We start from the raw sequence: 21,923 nt of genomic DNA, 5'->3' as shown, positions 1-21,923 counted from the left end.
ACTATTCCCATGACAAAGGGGAAGGCTGACCCAGTCTCCAGGCTTGACCTGAAAACCTGTTACCATGGCAACTCAGTTTGCCAGATGTCAGCCAGCTTAACTGGAGCCTACATTCCTGTAGTTGGAAGAAACTATTTTTAAAATCCCACGTCCATTTTTGAAGCACCATCTGCTAAATTTGTGTTCTGTCCAACCATAGACATGCAACAACTCATTCATAGCCAGACTTCACCGCTTCAAATGTCTTTCATTCCATGAACCCCAAAGTTACTTGCTTAAAGTTATATATATATATTTTTGATGGAGTTTTGGCTGTGTTGCCCAGGCTGAGTGCAGTGACGGTGTGATCTCAACTCATTGCAACCTCCACCTCCTGGGTTCAAGTGATTCTCCTGCCTCAGCCTCCCTAGTAGCTGGGACTACAGGCATTTGCCACCACATCTGACTAATTTTTGTATTTTTAGTAGAGATGGGGTTTCACCATGTTGACCAGGCTGGTCTTGAACTCCTGGCCTCAGGTGATCCTCCTAAAGTTCTGAGGTTACAGGCCTGAGTCACTGTGCCCAGCCTAAAATTAAATTTGATCCAGTTTAGAAAACATTTACTGACACCGTACTGTGGGACATACAGAGGGGAGAAAGCCATTGTTTTGCCACCAAAGAGCTTGCATTTCAATAGAAAGGTAAAGAGATAAATGGGAACAACTATAGCCCAGAGCTGAATGTACTGTAAGACATTCCTCCAGAGAGGATTCAGCAAGTTGTTATATGGGGAACAATTGCTTTAAGAAAGCATTTTTTCAGCTATGTATTGCAGCTCTGTATTCATGGTGCCTAGCACAGCCCTTGAGAAGTCCTAATTGTTTAATAAATGCTTGGTTAGTTCAGTGAATGAATAAGTAAGTGAATGATAGATGGGCATTGAATATGGTTTAATTTTTTTTTTTTTTAAGAAGGGCAATTTAGGGCTGAGCATGGTAGCTCATGTCCATAATTCCAGCACTTTGGGAAACTGAGGTGAGTGGCTCATCTGAGGCCAGGAGTTCAAGACCAGCCTGACCAACATGGAGAAACCCTGTCTTTACTAAAAATACAAAAATTAGCCGGACGTGGTGGCAGGTGCCTATAATCCCAGCTACTCTGGAGGCTGAGACAGGAGAATTGCTTAAACCTGGGAGGCAGAGGTTGCAGTGAGCTGAGGTTGCACCACTGCATTCCAGCCTGGGCAACAGAATGAGACTTCGTCTCAACAAAAAAAAAAAGAAAAAGAAAAAAAGAAAAGAAAAAAGGAAGGGCATTTTGGGGAACACGCCAAAGCTCCTGGCCCATGCAGAAGTGTGTTGAAAGGGAAGCATGATCCTGAGGGCCGTAGGTGCTAGGCTGAGACATTTGTCCTTGATGGGAAAACCATGGGCCTCCATGAAAGGTGCTCCATGACAAGGGACTGACTTGGTCTGAGTGGAACTAGAAAATGGTCCATGTGCCAGAATTGCAAGCACTATTTCCAGGATGGGGTTTCTTTTCTTCTTCTTCTTCTTCTTTTTTTTTTTTTTTGAGACATAGTTTCTCTCTTGCTACCTGGGTTGCAGCACGATCTCAGCTCACCACCTCAACCTCCGCCTCCTGGGACAAGCAGTTCTCCTGCCTCAGCCTCCTGAGTAGCTGGGATGACAGGCATGCGCCACCATGCCCAGCTAATTTTTTGTATTTTTAGTAGAGACAGGGTTTCTCTATGTTGGTCAAGCTGGTCTCAAACTCCCGACCTCAGGTGATCCACCCTCCTCGGCCTCCCAAAGTGTTGGGATTACAGGAGTGAGCCACCATGCCCGGCTGTCAGGATTGGGTTTCTAATCAAGTGGTTTTGTCTAGTAAACTGATTATATTAGTCTAATTTTTTTCTAGGATATTTAGGAAAATCAAAGTGCTCATGATAAACAAGTGGTTCTCAATATTTAGACACAGTGAAATCATCCAGGGAGATCTCTAAACGTGCAGTCATCTGGCGCCCATCTCAAGGGGGTTTAATAGAGCTCATCTGGAGGGGAGCCCCCAGTCTGTAGGGAGAGCCTGATGAAGGTAGATTTCAGAGTTCACTTTGAGAAACCCTGCAGCTGAGAAAATGCATTTCACCTGGTTAACACGGTGTTTCCTAGAGGGAGGCGTAGTGAGACCTCTGGGCTTTATCTAGACTGGCTTACAGCCTGATTCATCCATTGCCCACAGGACTGTGTTTGCATTCCTGCTTGTTACATTCCTCCATGGTACCTTTGCTCCGATCTACGTATTGGAACATGCTAGAAGATTCTTAGGGCACATTTAGTGTTATTTACCCAGGAATTGGGGTGGGGTAACAAATTGCTTACAGTAGGGCACAAAGATTTACTTATAAAACTTTTAAAATTTTAGAAACTCGGAAAAATATTATTCGACATTCCAGCTAAGAGGTTGTGTTATCTCTAAGATATTACATGTTTTCCTGCTTCAAAACTTACTCTTTCCTGTTCTGCATTGTCCTTTTAGCTTACACTGAAGATAACATGGTATCAGTTCTTTGTCTGCTTGGGCAATGACCTTTGGCTCAAAGTGATAAAATTCTGGCTTAACCAGTACCACTACTTAACAAGACTTCATCTTGAAAAGCAGAGTTAACAACACAGGCAGAGGCCAGGCCCTGCGGCTCATGCCTGAAATTTCAGCCCTTTGGGAGGCTGAGGCAGGAGAATCGCTTGAGCCTGGGATCACTTGAGACCGGCCTGGGCAACATAGGGAGACTCCATCTCTACAAAAGATAAAAATAGTTAGCTGGACTTGGTGGTGTATGTCTGTAATCCCAGCAATTCTGGGGCCTGAGGTGGGAGGAGGATTATCTGAGCCTGGGAGGAGATGAAAGGAGAGGGAGAGTGTTTGGATAAAGGGACCTGCCAGGGGCTGAAGTGGGGTCTGTGTTCCAGCCAGGAGGATCCCAGTCCAGCCAGGGCGACCAGCAAGTGCTCCTCGTCCTCAGCCATTCCTAGGAGTTGCCTTCACTGGGGAGATCCAAGAAGGATCTCCTTCCCTGGCCAGGTGCAGACAGAGAGGGGTGATGGAGGTGGGGTGACAATGACCTGCAGATCTGGTGACATCTGACATCTCAGTGACTGATAGCCCACTCTCTTCTGCTTGGTAGGGAGAACAAGTGCTAGAGAGGAGTATGGGAGCTGGAGGAAGAAGGGACATTGATGTGCACTGTGGAAAGGCACAGTTGGGATGCTAAAGGCAAACTTGACTGTATCACGAGGTCCCCCAGGGCTGCCAACTCTTCAGCACTGAGTGGGTGGACAGAAGCCATGTAGGCAAGTCTCATGATCACAAGTGACAGCACGCAAGGGCAGTTGGCAGGAATATTGCTGCTGAGCTTCTGGAAACAGGACCACAGTACATCTCAGGAGTGATTAAATTGCTGGAGCTTTGATGGAGACCATGTCTAAATGTTAATTGAAACATCATGGGTAAGGAAGAGTGGATCATACATGGGTTACTGATAATCAAAAAGGAGACAGGTCAGTGTTAGCTGCAGTCACAAGCTTGGTAGGATTTGACCAAATGACATTATAATTGTTGGAAAGGCAGGATGGCATTCCTACAAGGGAGTCGTGAAGAGCTTGTCACAGCCAGAGAGGGATGGTGAGGAACCTTAAACCACTGTGAATCAACAGATCTGGATTTGAGCATTGGCTCCACTATCAAGCTATGTGACAATGGCAATGTCACTTAACCTCTCTGAGCCTCAGGTTCCTTTCTTACAACATTAGGAAGTTGGATTTAATGATATGTAGGGTCTCTTCCAGCTCCAAAGTTCTATGATTCTATTAAATGGCCTGGTCATGGCTGGGCACATTGGCTCATGCCTGTAATCCCAGCACTTTGAGAGGCTGATGTGGGCAGATCACTTGAAGTCAGGAATTCGAGACCAGCCCGGCCATCATGACAAAATCCTGTCTCTACTAAAAGTACAAAAATTAGCCAGATGTGGTGGTATGCGCCTATAGTCCCAGCTATTCGGGAGGTTGAGGGTGGAGCATCCCTTGAACCCCGGAGGTGGAGGAGGCCGTGAGCTGAGATCGTGCCACTGCATTCCAGCCTGGATAACAGAATGAGACTGTCTTAAAAAACAACAACAACAACAAAAAAAAACAAAAAACAAAAAAAAAAAACCACTCCTGATCAAAGCCAGGGTTCATACATTATAAAAAGTTGGGATGAGAGAAGTTTCTTTGGTGATTATTTCTAATTGTGAATGCCAGAATGAGCAGCTATGCTTTGGTTCAAATCGGCTGCATCCAAGAGCAGAAAGTGTTCCCGGGATCAAACGAACAAATGCTGTAGAGAGTTTGAGTAAGAAGAGACCCGAGGCTGGACCGTTGGATTTTGCAACATGGAGGTCTTTAGTGACCTTGACAAAAGCAGCTTTGGTGGACTGGGGTGGGCAGAGGCCTGGCTGGAAGAAGAATAAGAATCAGAGAGGGAGTGAAGAATGTGAGTAAAAATGATTCTCTGAGGAGTTTGCTCCCAAAAGGGGCAGGAAAAATGGAGCAGTAACTGTAGGGGGCGCTGTGGAGTCAATGAAAGTTTTGTTTTTTAAAATTCTGGGTGATACTTCAGCATGTTTATATTTTGATGGGAATCCTCCAGTAGGAAGGGGGAAACCAGTGAATGTATAAACAGAAAGAAATCGCAGAGGCAAAACTCTTGAGTAGCAACAGGAGATAGGATCCGTGCAAATGTATAAGAGTTGGCTTCAAGTCAGGGAGCACAGTTAGTTCAGTGACGGAGTAATTGTAGCAGGAGGGAAAGCAACAGATACAGGTAGATGATTGATTTGGAGTTGGAAGGATGTGGAAATTATCTTCTAATTGCCTGTTTTCTCAGTGAAATAAGAAGCCAGGTCATTAGCGGACAATGAGAAAGAGTGTTGGAAGCTTTCAAGATGCAAAATAGGTGGCAGTTCAGAAAGGTAAGGTGATTTGACTGTGCTGGTTAATTACTGGCCATCTCAGACCAGGATCCTGGGAAGCTTTGGGATCGATGTCTTGGAAATGTGGTAGGAAGGCCAGGCAGTCCTGTGAGGACGCTCACAGTTTGTGATCAGGAAATTAAAGTGAGACCAGTCCAGTAAGATGTGTGTGCTTCCCAGCCAGGTCCAGCTGGCTGGGTGCAGAGGTGAAGTCAGTGGAGGAAGGAAGGCCTGTGACCACAGAGGAGTAATGCAGCCACAGGCAAGGCGTGCTCAGGATTGCTGGGAGCCAACAGCTAGGAAAAGACAGCAAGGATTTTTCCCTTGAGGCTTCAGTCCCTTGAGGCTTCAGAGAACATCTCTGCCAAAATCTTGATTGTATGCTTGTAAGGTCTGGAACTGTCAGGGAATGCCTTTTCTTTCGTTTCTTGTCTTCTCTTTCTGTACTCTTCCTTCTTTCCCTCCCTCCCTCCTTCCTTCCTTCCTTCCCTCCCTCCCCTCGTACCTTTCTTCCTTTCCTCCTTTACCTCCTTGTTTCCTTCCTTCCTTTCCTCCCTCCCCTGCTTCTTTTCTTTCTTTGACAAGGCCTTGCTGTCACCCAGGATGGAGTATAATAGCTTGATAATGGCTCACTGCAGCCTCAACCTCCTTGGCTCAAGTAATCCTCCCACCTTAGCCTCCCAAGTAGGTGGGACTGCAGGCATGCACCACCATACCCGGCTAGTTTTTAAATTTTTTTTTTGTAGAGATTGGGGGAGCATCTCCCTATGTTGCCAGGCTGGTCTTGAACTCCTGGGCTCAAGCAATCCTCTGCTTCGACCTCCCAAAGTATTGGGATTACAGGTGTGAGCCACCGCTAACCAGAGAATTTATTCTAACCAGAAAATAAATTTCTATTGTTTTAAGCTACCCAGTTTGTGGAACTTCCTTACTACAGCCTTCGGAAGCTTATACTACCAGCAACCTCCTGTTCAGTTCATTCCTGACGGTGCAGCCCTCTGTGGTCGTGAAAGAGTTGCTCTTTGTAGATCCTCTTGTGGATTACATTCGTGCCTGGGTCTCATGAGCAGGGCCTACCAGCACAGCTGCTAGCATTTCGGTCATGACACAGCTTGCACATAGGGTGTGTTTAGCAGTGCCTTAGGGGACCCCTCAATCTTTGTGGAACCCTTAGTGTAGCATTGCTTAATCCTCTGCAGCTTCCTGCCACATAAAGGGGAGATTTCCTGCTCTAATCTTCTTCTTCTGCAAGGCAGAGAGGCTGACTGTCACCATGGCTTAGGCTGGTTTCCTCTGACCCAGCCCTTTAGCCTAAAGTCTGAACAGCAGAAGACGTTCCCAGAAGAAATGGGCTCTTCTAGAGCATCCATTGAGAATGTAATGAGTACTTGTCCAGAGTCCAGCATTGTAAAGGCGCATGATTGACCCCAACTTTGTTTCCTGCTTGCTGCCATAAACAATCACCAGCCCCAAATGGTATAATTTACAGCAAGGAGGAAGTCCCACTTAGGCCCAGCATGACAGAAGGAAGTTTGTCTTCGTTGTTTGGAGGAACCCGACAGCTAACAGCGCCAGCCATTGCTTGGTCGAGGACAGGTTTGCAGAGGGAAGGCGCCTGGCTCCCAATGCCTCCCTGAGGCTGGTGCCAAAGTTGGGAGGAGCACCTCTTCAGCCGTCTGGGTGTTCTTTCCCGAGAGCTGTGCAGTAGTTTTTCCAAATGTGAAGTCACATTTGTGCCCGGGATTTTGTTCCTCTCCCCATTTATTTTATTTATTTTATTTTTTTTGAGATGGAGTTTTGCCCTTGTTGCCCACGTGGGAGTTCAGTGTCACAATCCCGGCTCACCGCAACCTCTGCCTCTCAGGTTCAAGCGATTTTCCTGCCTCTGCCTCCCGAGTAGCTGGGATTATAGGCATACGCCACCATGCCTGGCTAATATTGTATTTTTAGTCGAGTTGAGGTCTCTCCATGTTGCTCAGGCTGATCTCAAACTCCCGACCTCAGGTGATCTGCCTGCATCGGCCTCGCAAACTGCTGGGGTTATAGGTGTGAGCCAGCGCACCTGGCCCCTCTCCCCATTTATTTACTCATTCCGCATTTATCAATCCCTTTCTGTACACTTTATGTAAGGTGTGCTGTGAGGCATGGGGCAGACACAAAGAAGCAAAGGCAAGCTCCCTGCTTCTGAAATGCCTGGGAGTAGGGGAAGCCTACAGGCTGACAAGCAGGTGCAAGACTGTGTGGTGAGGACTAGAAAGAACAATGCGTGCTGGGTAGAGGAGAGTGGGACCAACTCCATCTGGAAGAGGCGGGAAGGGCGTATTGGAAGACAGCCTATTTCATCTGAAACTTAAGGAGGAGAGGAACTTACCTGGTAGAGAGTAGGATGAAGATTCCAAGAGCTTGGATCCAGGTGCCCTAAGAGAGGCAGCAGGTAAGCCCTTCTTTTGAAGTCTCTTCAAGAATAGGCAAGAGGAGGCCTAGATCATCTTGCAGAGGACAAAGGTTCCTTATCTTCGGCTTCCATGAGGTTTTTCCAGTAGCCTGAAAAAGATGTTGAAGGAGGAAAATGTGTCCTTCACCTGCAGCCTGGTTAAATCCAGTTTTTGTTTTTCTGTTTGGTTTTTTGTTTTTGTTTTTGTTTTTTGTTTTTCTTTTTGAGATGGAGTCTCACTCTGTCACCCAGGCTGGAGTGCAATGGTGCAGTCTTGGCTCACTGCAATCTCTGTCTCCTGGGTTCAAGCAGTTCTCCAGCCTCAGCCTCCCAAGTAGCTGGGACTACAGGTATGTGCCACCACACCCCGCTAATTTTTTGTATTTTTCACCATGTTAGCCAGGACGGTCTCGATCTCCTGACCTCATGCTCCGCCCACCTTGGCCTCCCAAAGTGCTGGGATTACAGGTGTGAGCCACTGCGTCTGGCCTTTTAAACCCAGTTTTAAACCAGTGAGGCAGGATGAAAACTTGGTTCTGGTTTTAGCTCAGCTTCTAATAACTACAGGCAAGTTGCCTCGGCTTTCTGGATTTCAGTTTTTCTGTCTGTAAAATGGGGTGACAGGTAGGTTCGATCAAGGATCGCTAAGGTCCCTTCTAAACCAGCATTCTGTGGGTCCATTGCTACTTAAAGTGTGAAGTGAAGATCTAGAGAGTGTTTAGTCAATGGATCAGAGGACAGAGTAGTAAGTCACACTCACTGGGTAGGACAGGGCCCACAGAAGAACCCAAAAAAGTATATCGGGGGAGGAGAGCTGCAATGATCTAAAAATATATATATGAGCACCACTGTTCAAGGCTGTGGAAGATCCAATATGGAGATACAGAAAAGGGCACTGAGCTTGGCAAGGAGAGGTTGTGATTGACCTTTGAAGAACAGAAGCCAGGCTAGGATAGGCGAAGCATGAATGAATAGATGGTGAGGAGCAGGGCCCACCCTGGGTTAAAGTGCAAGGCAGTGCATGTGGAGGCCCCTCTTCCTTGTGGCTGCCTCTTCCACACTCTGGGCCCATGGACTGCTACGGTGCCCCATCCCCATGCCTTCCATAGCTGCTTCCAGGAAGTGTCCTGTGCATCAGAAGAAGCTCCTTCCAATTGCAATGGTCTGAATGTTTATGTCCCTCCACAATTCATACATTAAAATCCTAACCCCGAAGGTGATGATTAGACAGCAGGGCCTTTAGAGAGGTGATCAGGTCACAGGGGCAGAGCCCTCATGCATGGGATTAGTGCCCTGATAAAAAGGGGCCTGGCTGGCTGTGGTGGCTCACTCCTGTAACTCCAGCACTTTGGGAGGCCGAGACAGGCGGATCATGAGGTCAGGAGATCGAGACCATCCTGGCCACCAGGGTAAAACCCCATTTTGACTAAAATACAAAAAACATCAGTGGGGCGTGGTGGCATGCGCCTGTAGTTCCAGCTACCCGGGAGGCTGAGGCAAGAGAATCGCTTGAACCCGGGAGGCTGAGGTTGCAGTGAGCTGAGTTCGTGCCGCTGCACTCCAGCCTGGTGACAGGGCAAGACTCCTCCTCAAAAAAAAAAAAAAAAAAAAAAAAAAAAGGAGCTCCTTTGCTCCTCCACCACAGGAGGCAAAGAAGGCTCCAATTGCAAACCAGGAAGAGGGCCCTCACCAGACACCAAATCTGCCAGTGCCTTGATCTTGGACTTCCCAGCCTCCAGAACTGTGAGAAATAAATTTCTGTTGTCTAATAGCCACCCAGTTTGTGGCATTTTGTTATAGCAGCTCAAACAGATGAAGACATCAACCAAAACTGATTGCACAGCAAAACCAAAAAATAAAAAGTTAAATTATTGGATGCTGCTATATGCCAGGTACTCTGCTAAAGGCTTTACCTACAGATAATTACATCTTTACAGTAACCCTGTGGTAAATATTGTTTCCCCCTTTTTGCAAATGAAGAAATTGAAGCCTAGAGAAATTAAGAAACTTACTCAGACTCACATAGCTCAAAATTGGAGGGTGGGGGGTGGATTTGAGCCCAGGCCGCATGGCTTTGGAGCCCAAGCTTTCAAGAGCCATGGTACATAGTAATCTGATAAAACTAATTCATACCAGAATGTGAATGACTGACAGGTGACTGACTGTGGAAATTAAATCTATTTCATGATCTTGCATTGTGGAGAAGGAGCTTCAGAATCCAAAAGCAGGGGATACAAATGCTGGTGTGTTCTAGACAGGGGAGCTCATGTTCTAGTCACTCTTTGATTATATTGTACAGATTACCGGAAGTTCCAACTGTTTGTCTATTAAGAAAAGAAAAGCTCAAGTTTGTCAGTGAGTTTCAAAGAGTTGGTGAATAAAAGAAAGGGAGAAGTAGTAGGCAGAGTTGATTTTTGGTTTTTGGTTTTGTAAGGAGAGAAAGATCTGTGTCTACTTGAAGGCAGAGGAAAGGTCGCAGTAGAGAAGGAATCCCTGGAGGTACACAAAAGAGAGAGAAGACATTTGAGGGGCCTGCAAATCATCAGGAGGTCGGAGGATCTAATGCATGGCAGAGGGTTGGGATTTTCACTCTGCTGAGCAAGGTGAACCTTTTCTTGAGTGCAGAGGGAAGGTTGAGGGATAAAGGAGGGGACACGTGTTAAAATGACAAACAAGGAGGAGGAAGGGAGAGCAACATGGTCACCTTGGTCTGCTTGGCAAGAAAATGAGGAGAGTTTCTCTTCTGTCATGAGGGTGGAAAGAGCAGTCCTGAAATTAGGAGGCTCAAGCAGGAAACTGTGTGAATAGTTCAGGAGCAGATCTGTAGAGAGAAGGCCTGCAGTGAGAGGCTGGAGTGGAAGTCTGTCCTTGCAAGCCTCCCGTGCTCTGTGGCGTTTCTTGCTTTCTCCCTCCTAACTGCAGAAACCTGACCTCAGGTTGGATCCTAAGATGAGAACTCAGTGATTCCTGGCTGGGTTTGACGGTGCCATCTCCTCTCATTGTCCCTGTGATCTCTACCATTCTCTTGGTCTCTTTAAGCAAGAGCCCTGATGCATCGTGAACATTTTCCTGAAGAGTTTTTCCAAGTCACAAGAAGTCCCAAGTCAGTGTCACCAAGAGGATCTCCTTCACCTGCCACTTTAGGAACACTTAAAACATAATGGTGGACAAAACTGTCCTGGAAACCTGAGCATTCAGAGATTTACAGGATAAGAGCTGTCCCTCATTGGGTTTCTTTCTGATATTTTAGGAGATGGGGAAGAAGATGAAGGTGATGAAGACAGGTTGGACAATGCAGTCAGGGGCCCTGGGCCCAAGGCGCCAGTTGGGACAGTGTCAGAAGCTCAGCTTGCTCGGAGGCTCACCAAAGTAAAGAACAGCAGGCGGATGCTGTCCAATAAGCCACAGGACTTCCAGGTAGGAATGGCCTGGGGGCTCTGCATCTCTGTTTAATCTTCACACTGCCCATTTTCTGACAATCGCGGTGATGTTTCGGTGATATATCAATGAACAATGGCTCAGCTAATAAAGAGAGATGTCAGTGCGTAAACCCAGTAAGAAAAGCACTCCGTCTTTCTTCTGCAGGCCCAAATGGGTTTAGTCTGGCCAGATGATGGTCTTTAGAGAAATAAAACCTTAATTCTCCTTCCCATTGGTGGAAGGAAAGAGCTAATCAAATAGAAGCACAAACACTGTGTTTTTCGTAGCTCTGGGCACTGTCTTAGACTTGGGAGGCAGCCATGGAGTGAATTGGTTCATCTCCAGGCTCATCAAGACCAGGTGCATGGCTGGAGTCTGAGCAGTGACTTCCATCCCGCCCTGCTCTTTCCCAGGCCAGCTTTGAGTGACTTCATCTCTGCAGCTGCTCTTGGTCTCTATAACCCAACCCCAGTTCCCATCTTGGGAATGATCCTAGGTGGCCTCGCCCAATTGGTAGCACCTGGTGCACCACAGAGCTGCCCTGTGTTAGCAATCCTGATAGGTGAACGGAATGAAGAAGCACCTGAGGATGCTTTTGCACCACGTGCTGGGAAAGGATTGGTAACCTCCCCGCTTCTGTGCTGCAGATCCGCGTCCGAGTGATTGAGGGCCGACAGTTAAGCGGCAACAACATAAGACCGGTGGTCAAAGTTCATGTCTGCGGCCAGACACACCGAACAAGAATCAAGAGAGGAAACAACCCATTTTTTGATGAGGTAAAGGGGTTGAGAGGGCATGTTTCTGCTCGTGAGTCCCACAGGAGGGGGAAACACGGGAAAAGCTTCATTGGTGAAGACATCAGAGGAACAAAATTAGGCATGAAACAGCCTGCAAACAGCCCTGGAGTGTAAGCTTCATGGTAAACCCACTTCTGCGTGCTGGAGAAGGAGAAATGGGTAAGTAATCCATATAGCTTTTTTTTTTTTTTTTTTTTTTTTTTTTTTGAGACAGAGTTTTGCTTTCGTTGCCCAGGCTGGAGTGTGGTGGTGCAATCTCGGCTCACTGCAACCTCCGCCTCCCAGATTCAAGTGATTCTCCTGCCTCAGCGTCCCAAATAGCTGGGACTACAGCCACGCACCACCACACCTGGCTAATTTTGTATTTTCAGTAGAGACAAGATTTTACTATGTTGGTCAGTCTGGTCTCAAACTTCTGACCTCAAGTGATTCACTTACCACCAGAGTGCTAGGATTACAGGCGTGAGCCACTGTGCCCAGCCAGCATTTATTTAACTAAATAAAATTGTTCACTTGGGACAACTTAAAAGGTATCTAGCTTTCATATACCTAAAAGCTAAACGATGTGAAGATCCAAGGCTAGGCAGGTAGGGGATACACACCTGTAATCCCAATGCTCAGGAGGCTGAGATGGGAGGAGTGCTTGAGCCCAGGAATTCAAGACCAACCTGGTCAATATTAGTGAGACGCCTTGAAAAAAGAAAAACAAAACGCCTGGTCCCCGCTGTTGGTGGTTCTCAGAGATGCTGTTGCCTTTCTGGTGTTTTTGTCACAATTTTTGATGATCCCTTCCTGATGAATCCTTTCGACCCTTATGGTAGAGCATGTGATGTCTCATATCTACCGTTTGCTTTTTCTAATTAGAATTGTGTCTCTGACGGCCAACCCTCTGTGACTAAGTAATCCAGTTTTTTAGAGGTGTCAAAACAGACTTGGCTGCAAAAATAATATAGGTTAAAGGAAAGCAATTGTTAGCACACGGGCTTTGTTTATTTTGCCGCCCCATACTAAGTTTTTTGTTTGTTTGGTTGGTTTTTTTTTAAGACAGAGTCTCTGTTGCTCAGGCTGAAGCGTGGTGGTGTGATCTCGGCTCACTGCAACTTCTGCTTCCCAGGCTGAAGCAGTCTTCCCACCTCAGCCTCCCAAGTAGCTGGGACTACAGCCATGTGCCGCCACACTCAGCTAATACTTGGATTTTTAGTAGAGATAGGGTTTCACCATGTTGCCTGTGCTGGTCTCGAACTCCTGGCCTCAGGTTCTCCACCCACCTAGGCCTCCCAAAGTGCTGGGATTACAGACGTGAGCCACTGTGTCCCATCTCCCGTACTGAGAACTTAGCCTGTTCTATTGACCTCTTTTATAATACCCCTCAACAATGCGTGATACTTTGACTATTATCTCAAATGCCACAAAACTCCCTGACTGGGCTGTGCGGAGAAATGATATATTCGGGGAACTTTGTAGAGTCCTGCCCAGCTGTGCTGAGGAGACACATTTCTGGGATTCCTCAGCCTGTCTCCTGCTCTGTTCTCTAGCCCAGGCTTTTCTTATCACACTTCCTCTTCGTTCCCTACAGCTTCTCATTTCAGCCCTGTTTTTTTTTTCTACCTCTTTATTCAGAAAAGAAATGGTTTCTTACATGCAGCATTTTTTTTTTTTTTTTTTTCTTTTTAAGCCAGAGTCTAGCTCTTGTCCCCCAGGCTGAAGTACAGTAGTGCGATCTCAGCTCACTGAAACCTCTACCTCCCAGGTTCAAGCAATTCTTCTGCCTCAGCCTCCCGAGTAGCTGGGATCACAGGTGCCTGCCATAATACCTGGCTAATTTTTGTGTTTTTAGTAGAGACAGGGTTTCACCATGTTGGCCAGGCTGGTCTCAAACTCCTGACCTCGTGTTTCACCCACCTCGACTTCCCAAAGTGCTGGATTACAGGCGTGAGCCACCGTGCCTGGCTCCATGCAGCATTTCTATTTCTTCCCCTTTGTTCAAGCTGGCCCCCAGCTCTGAAGGCCCCATTTTCTTCTCACTCTCCCCCTCAGAGGAATCACAGACAACAGCATGCAAGCAAGTATAGTAGTATACACGTTCTCACTAGAGGTAGGGGCTGCACTGAGATGGGCACTGGAAATTGACTTCAGGGAAGGCTGAGAGCGATTCACATTGGAAGGCAGGACTGGATGGGGAGGGGAGGAGGCATGATCCTTACTGAATGACTTGGGTCTAACACATAAGGCCTGCCGATGCATTGATAATGCAGGCTTCCTGTTGACTCAGCTACATTCTTAGAAGCCCAGCAAACACCTCCACTTTCCTCGAAATTTCCCCATTTTAATGAGTTTGAGGGGGATTAGATCTCTTGGCACAAAGGAAGACCAGTACATAAATCTATAAAAAAAATTTTGTGGAATAGGAGAAACAAAAGTAAGGTGATAAAAACAAATATATATATATATAAGGTTTACTAAAAAAATTTCTGGCCTGGCCAGGCATGGTGGTTCACGCCTGTAATCCCAGCACTTTGGGAGGCCAAGGTGGGTGGATCATCTGAGATCAGGAGTTCAAGACCAGCCTGGGCAACATAGTGAAACCCCATTTCTACTAAAAATCAAAAAAATTAGCCGAGTGTGGTGGTGCACACCTGTAGTCCTAGCTACTCAGGAGGCTGAGGCAGGAGAATTGCTGAAACCTGGGAGGCAGAGGTTGCAGTGGGCCAAGATCAGGCTACTGCACTCCAGCCTGGGTGACAGAGCAAGACTCTGTCTCAAAACAAAAAATTAGCTGGGCATGGTGATGGGTGGCTGTAATCCCAGCTACTTGGGCGGTTGAGGCAAGAGAATTACTTGAACCTGGGAGGCAGAGGTTATAGTAAGCCAAGATCGTACCACTGCATTCCAGCCTGGGCTACAGAGTTAAGACTCTGTCTCAAAAATAAATAAATCCTATATATATATATCTTTTTTAACCAAGTAATATTAATCTTGTTATCACCAATAGTGGGAACAAAAGACGTGGTATCCTCATGTGATAAAACAGAAGTAATCAACATCACCTGTGTCAGGCCAATTTGCATCCAACACTGAAAAAACATTAATACAAATCTAGACTATAGGATATTTTACAAAACAGTGGGCATGGTGGCTCATGCCTGTAATCCCAGTACTTTGGGGGTCCAAGGCAGGAGGATCACTTGAGGCCAGTAGTTCAAGACCAGCCAGAGCAACATAGTGAGACTTCATCTCTATTTAAAGAACAAAAGACAAAAAAAAAAAAAAAAAAAAGGAAATAGCACTGTTCTATATAAAAGGAAGCAGAAGAGACAAAAAAAAACCCAATGCAATGTATGATTCTTGCATAGATCCTACATCTCTTTGAAAAGCTGAGTTTTTTGGCAAGGACAATTGGAAAAATTTGAAAATTGACCATATGTTAGATGTGAGATTTCTTGGTTATGATAATGGTACTGTAATTATATAGGAAGATGTCCTTGCTCTTAGGAGATGCATGTAAATGCATTCTGAAGGGATGAAGTGATATCTAAAGCCTTCTTACAAAAAGTTCAGTTTAAAAAAGAGAAAAAGCAAATGTCCAAAAAAGGGGTAACAACTGGTGAACAAAGGTGAAATATGGTATTTATTTTATCATTCTTTGAGCTTTCCTGTAGATGAGAAATACTTCTAAGTAAAACATTGGAGGAAAAAGTCTCAGCTGGAATAAGTGCTCAATCTTTTTCTTTAAGGATTAACATTTATTAGCCTACCATAGTTAAACCTTTGATACACCTGATATTCATCTCGCAGTAATCAGCCTTCTTAAAATTAGCTTTTACAATGTGGTCAGTATTGACTTTGCTGAGGTACTAGCTCAGTCTAATGGGCAAAGTTGGCTTTAAAGGTGCTTTCTTGGAGTACTATTAGAATCACTAGACACAAATAATAGAACTAAAAGTATTAGAGAAGTTTAAAACACACACTCCAGGTCATGCCAGCTCTAAGCACTCATTTCAGTAAGCATTGCTACATGAAATCACCTTGGTTCCCTTTTTTAAAATTTTATTTTTTATTTTATTTTATTTTATTTATTTATTTATTTTGAGACAGCCTATTACCATATTGCCCTGGCTGGCCTGGAACTCCTGGGTTCAAGCACTCCTCCCATCTAAGCCTCCTGAGTGTTGGGATTACAGGGGTGTACCCCTGTACCTGCTTAGCCTTGGATCTTTACATCATTTAGCTTTTAGATACCTCGTTCCAACTGAACAATTTTATTTAGTTAAGTAAATGCTGTATTTGTTACTTGCCCCTTTCTCCTTTTTTCTAACATGCAGAAGTGGATTTACCATGAAGCTGAAGCTCCAGGGCCTTTTCCAAAGCCTTGCCATGTGTTCACATGGTCAAACCTAATTTTGAATTTGTCTTTTGTATTTTTTTAGGGGAACCCACAAAATTATGGCATCAGATCTCACTAAACCCGAATCCCCTGTTGACATTTACGCATCTTCTCTATTGTTTTGGCAGTTGCTTTTCTACAATGTCAACATGACCCCTTCTGAACTGATGGATGAGACCATCAGCATCCGGGTAAGGATCAGCAAATGGGAAGGTACTACTCACTCACTGCCAGGCAAAGCCAATCATTTCTTCACTGCTCTTCTTTCTTCCAGGTTTATAATTCTCACTCTCTGAGAGCAGATTGTCTGATGGGGGAATTTAAGGTGGGTAACAACAGTCTGCTTCAATCAACTTACAGAAAATGAGAACTTTCATAATAGAAATCTGATTCCTGTGTACCCATCTTGGTGGCATCTTGGGAATGTGTAAGGGTTCAGCATGATGATGCTTGCTGAAGGCTGCCTGAGGCTTGTCTGTTTCCAAAGTATAACGCCGAGCAGAGCTCCAAAGCAAGATGCCCTGAAGCTGCCCCATCAGGGCCGTTCCCAGGGTTCCATCTGTGGATGGAAGCAAGTCCACTGCCACCAAGGGAGGGGTGGGTGACCTTGGCAAGAAGCCCACCATCTGCCTGCACTTACGGGGGTCCCAGAGCTCCATCTGCAAAGCCAATTACAATAGATCCAGAGTGTGAAAGGCAAGGCAAGCAAGGCAAGATGGTCAGGGTGCTTCTCAAAGTAACTCTCACTGGAATGAAAGGACAAATACTTGGTTGGCTTCTTCCCAGCAGTTCTACATGGAATAGGCTGCCTCTCCAAGAAAGGAGCTCCAGTCACTAGAAGCCCTAGAGGCTGATCTGGGTCAAGCATACCTGTGTTCATACCCTGTCTGCCATTAAGTAGCCACATGTCCCAGGGGAAATCAGTCTCTCTGATTTTTAGTTTCCTTATCTGTAAAAGGGGATCAGTGAGAAAATGAAATGAGATAGCATGTGTAAAGTACCTAGCACAGCACCTGGCACATTGAAGTACCCAATCAGTGGTTATATTAATAGTATCATTAGCGGGAGGAGGAGGAGGAGAATTGGACAGGAAGTTGGGCCCCCTGAATTTCTGTAGGATGACCAATGGTCCCACTTTGCCTGGGACTTTAATGGTAAAACTGAGAATGACCCAAGCAAACTGGGACATATTGGTCTCTCTGCTTCCGTGGTCCCTTCCAGCCCTAAGACCAGCTCATTCATTCAGTAGTGACTTACTGAGGGCCTTTTATGTGCCACACATCGGACACTGCACTGGGGATACAGACAGGATAAGATGGAAATGTTGAGTCTCAAGAAAATTTAAGTGTAATCAACATATTACATGAAAATATAATAATGATGATGTCTTTAAAGTGACTAGACTGATTTTAAAATCTACTTAGACTGCTTTCGATTATTGTTTTCTCAGATTGATGTTGGATTTGTTTATGATGAACCTGGTAAGTCATGTTCTCCCCATCCATTTGAAGTCTTAAATTAATTCCTTCTAACCCTGAAGACAATTCTAGGAATCAAGACAATTTGGGGGGGATCAAGGAATTAAAGTCAAAGGAAATTTTAAAAAAAACATTTTGTTAATGAGGGAGAGAGGAGGGGATGCTTAGTGAAAATAAATAACAGTAGCTTAGTACAAATGTCCAAATTTTTATCTTAACATTCAAAATAGATGATTTCTATGTTTTGTGAGGATGTTTTGATCTTAACGTGAAATTATAAAACTAGTTGGTACAGCTTAGAGAGTCTCGTTTGAGTTACACGAGGACAGGATGATGGGGATGTGGTGTGGGGAGCGTGTAGAACAGAAGACATGGCAGTGGAGACTCATCTGGGGAAGTTGGTGGGCCATGAAGCAGCTGCCCAGAAAATGCAGCTTATCTTATGGCAGAGGGATCACAAACCTATCAGTGTCTCTTTAACATAGCCCTTTCCTTTTACTCCTTCTTTATTTTAGGCCATGCTGTCATGAGAAAGTGGCTTCTTCTCAATGACCCTGAAGATGCTAGTTCAGGTTCTAAAGGTTATATGAAAGTCAGCATGTTTGTCCTGGGAACCGGCGATGAGCCTCCCGTGAGTCCCTGCATTCTCTGCTTTTTACACTTCTCACTAAAAAAAAAAAAAGACCAAGAGTGAAGCATATGGGTGTGGGCAATTGTGAAATGGAACACAGCTTCTCATCAGTACTCTCTGACTCCCCCTATTATTCAGAAGCTGTTCTTTTCTTCATCATGGAATTATCAGTCCAGCTCACTTAGACGCCTATCTGGTGTCTATGAGTGAGCATTTAATTGAGAAAAGATGCATGTGTTTGGTGTGTTTTTGTTTTCTTTCGTTTTGTTTTTTTGAGAAGGAGTCTTCACCCAGGCTGGAGTGCGATGGTGCAATCTCGGCTCACTGCACTCTGTTTCCCCGGTTCAAGCAGTTCTCCTGCCTCATCTTCCCAATTAGCTGTGATTACAGTCATGTGCCAGCATGCTTGGTTAATTTTTGTATTTTTAGTAGAGATGGGATTTCACCATGTTGGCCAGGCTGGTCTTGAACTCCTGACCTCAAATGATCCGTTTGCCTCAGCCTCCCAATGTGCCGGGATTATAGGCATCTGCCACCATGCCTCATGATACATGTGTTTTTATAATGTTCTTGCATCATTAGAAAGACTGCTTTTATCTAGAGAGCATGCCTTGCAGAATTAGGCATTGCTACTTAAATGGTTAGTGATTCTAGGAAATTGGGTGGCAAACTGCAGAATAGTAAGTGGCCAGAGAGAAATTGAAGGGACATTAGGAACACACATGCACATATGCTCTCTCTCTCTCTCTTACTATTTGATGCTCATAAAATGACATCAGAATGACACAGAAATATATGGGCATCGATTTTTGTAGAGCAGTTTTGAGGCTGAAGGAAAACTGGTGGCTGATGGCAGGCTGAACTCTTAAGTCCCAAACACAGGAAATTCTAATGGAAATGTTTCTGATTGGTTTCATGTTATAAGCATTAACTTGGCTTTTTCCATGTGCTGCTTTTCTATATGTATAATTTAAATCATGTGCCCCTAATAGCCTGAGAGACGAGATCGTGATAATGACAGTGATGATGTGGAGAGTAATTTGTTACTTCCTGCTGGCATCGCCCTCCGGTGGGTGACCTTCTTGCTGAAAATCTACCGAGCTGAGGACATCCCCCAGAGTATGTACTGATTTAATCTTGTCCCAGAATTGTTGCTTATCTGCATGATGAGATGTGTTAAAATCAAACTCTGAATAGTGATTGGTGTCCCTATACTACCTTTTTCTTCTAAAAGGGCTTCATGGACTTATTTTCATTCATTCTGGCCCCGTTGAAAGCTACCTGAGCAGGCTCATGGTTCCTGATCCTGTTTCTTGTTGAGTACCTGCCTTTGGCCCATTTGGCTCTCTCTCTCTTCTTCCATCAATGTTTTATATCTTCTCTTTACTCTAGAGGATGCTAAAGAGACATGAGCAGTCAGCACTTCCAACCATTTTCATCCCAAATGAAAATGTGAACAAATCAATGTGTTTGCTATCCAACTATTAAAAATAGCTGAAATTAGCTGGGTGTGGTGGCAGGCACCTGTAATCCCAGCTAATCAGGAGGCTGAGGCATGAGAATCACTTGAACCCAAAAGGTGAAGTTTGCAGTGAGCTGAAATCATACCACTGCACTCCAGCCTGGGCAACAGAGTGAGACTCTATCTGGGAAAAAAAAAAAAAAAAAAAAAAAAAGCCAAACAAAGGGTAGTAACATCCCAATGACTAGAAGTCTGCCACTATTGTATTATGAAATATATTCAGCAAAAGACTGGATGTACATAAGAGAATCGCTTTTAGTGATTCCGTTTATAGGGACTAGTCTGGTTATCCCTTTGTCACTGCTGATGGCCCAGCTTCCTATCTGCCTTGCTCCGCCTGTATGCTTCTTGCTGGGCTCTGGGACATAGGACCCTTCTCCAGGTCCCCAGGAGGCTGCCGTGGATGTCTTCAGGATTTGCTACTTTTCTTGGGTATCCTTCTCCTTTTCTTTTAAGACTCTATGGTCGGGCCGGGCACGGTGGCTCAAGCCTGTAATCCCAGCACTTTGGGAGGCCGAGGCGGGTGGATCACGAGGTCGAGAGATCGAGACCATCCTGGTCAACAAGGTGAAACCCCGTCTCTACTAAAAATACAAAAAGTTAGCTGGGCATGGTGGCGCGTGCCTGTAATCCCAGCTACTTAGGAGGCTGAGGCAGGAGAATTGCCTGAGCCCAGGAGGCGGAGGTTGCGGTGAGCCGAGATCGCGCCATTGCACTCCAGCCTGGGTAACAAGAACGAAACTCCGTCTCAAAAAAAAAAAAAAAAAAAAAAAGACTCTATGGTCTTAAAAGATGATAGTATTGTAAGGCCTCCCCATGCCTATCTTTCTCTCAAACATGTCAAATAGGCCAGGTACAGTGGCTCATGCCTATAATCCCAGCACTTTGGAAGGCTAAGGTGGGAGGATCGCTTGAGGCCATGAGTTCAAAACCAGCCTGGATAACATAGCAAGACCTCTGTCTCTATTTTTTTTTTTAAAGAAAAATATGTCAAATGAAGTATAAACTAAAATCCTGATCTCTATTTACTTTTTAGTTTAATCAACTATAGATTGTAGTTGATTAAGTGTTTTATCTGTGCCGGGCACAGTGGCTCACACCTGTAATCCCAGCACTTTGGGAGACCAAGGTGGGCGGATCACCTGAGGTCAGAAGTTCAAGACCAGCCTGACCAACATGGGGAAACCCCGTCTCTACTAAAAATACAAGAAATCAGCTGAGCATGGTGGCATATACCTGTAATCCCAGCTACTTGGGAGGTTGAGGCAGGAGAATGGTTTGAACCTGGGAGGTGGAGTTTGCAGTGAGCCAAGATCATGCCATTGCACTCCAGCCTGGGCAACAAGAGTGAAACTGTCTCAAAACAAAAAAAAAAAGAAAAGAAAAGAAAAAGTAAAACAAAAGTATGTTATTTGTGATTTTGCCAAATTTTCTTGAATTTATCTGAAAAAAATCAGACTAGGCCTATAACATCTTAACCTTTAAAGCACCTTTCTCCCAATTGAAAACATCATTTTTTGTTTGTTTTGAGACAGTCTTACTCTGTCGCCCAGGCTGGAGGCTGGGGTATCGTGACTTGATCTTGGCTAACTGCAAGAGTCAAGTGATTCTTGTGCCTCAGCCTCCTAGGTAGCTGGGATTGCAGGCATGTGCTGCCACACCTGGCTAATTTTTATTTTATTTTATTTTGTTTTGTTTATTTTTTCAGTTGGAGTCTCGCTCTGCTGCTAGGCTGGAGTGCAGTGGTACAGTTTTGGCTCACTGCAATCTCTGTTTCCCAGGTTCAAGCAATTCTCCTGCCTCAGCCTCCAGAGTAGCTGGGATTACAGGTGCATGCCACCATACCCAGCTAATTTTTGTATTTTTAGTAGAGATGAGTTTTACTATGTTGGCCAGGACGGTCTTGATCTTCTGACCTTGTGATCCACCCACTTCAGCCTCCCAAAGTGCTGGGATTATAGGTGTGAACCACTGCGCCCAGGCAAAGATCAAGTCTTGACATAATAATTTATAAATTTATTTTTCAAGGTACTCTTGTTGACTTTAAAACTTTGTGGAAAAAAATATTCTTTCTCTCTCAACTAAGACCAAAAGGATTTCTCCTACTAGTGCTTGCCACCCATGAGAACAATTCTTGTTGCAACTATTTGTTTTGTTTTTGAGACGGAGTCTCATTCTGTTGCCCAGGCTGGAGTGCAGTGGCACGATCTTGGCTCCCGGCTCACTGCAACCTCATCTCCTGGGTTCAAACAATTCTCCTGCCTC

The 21,923-nt window shown here is 45.1% G+C and overlaps 1 protein-coding gene across 2 annotated transcripts in view; it reads left to right on the top strand.

Annotated features, from left to right (window-relative positions):
* MYOF (myoferlin) overlaps window positions 1-21,923 on the top strand; it is a 185,007-nt gene that overhangs the window by 60,539 nt on the left and 102,545 nt on the right. For both annotated transcript variants that reach the window (XM_074382594.1, XM_039465156.2), the window contains exons 6-12: window positions 10,677-10,843; window positions 11,494-11,622; window positions 16,156-16,218; window positions 16,302-16,352; window positions 17,478-17,508; window positions 18,021-18,136; window positions 19,129-19,255. In XM_074382594.1, coding sequence (XP_074238695.1) covers window positions 10,677-10,843; window positions 11,494-11,622; window positions 16,156-16,218; window positions 16,302-16,352; window positions 17,478-17,508; window positions 18,021-18,136; window positions 19,129-19,255 — 684 coding nt within the window. The remainder of the gene's footprint in view (window positions 1-10,676; window positions 10,844-11,493; window positions 11,623-16,155; window positions 16,219-16,301; window positions 16,353-17,477; window positions 17,509-18,020; window positions 18,137-19,128; window positions 19,256-21,923) is intronic.

Source organism: Saimiri boliviensis, chromosome 12, assembly GCF_048565385.1.
Source record: "Saimiri boliviensis isolate mSaiBol1 chromosome 12, mSaiBol1.pri, whole genome shotgun sequence".
In the NCBI taxonomy this organism is placed as follows: domain Eukaryota; kingdom Metazoa; phylum Chordata; class Mammalia; order Primates; family Cebidae; genus Saimiri; species Saimiri boliviensis.
The sequence above is the reverse complement of the archived record's forward strand: the minus strand, read 5'-3'. Positions and strand labels throughout refer to the sequence as shown.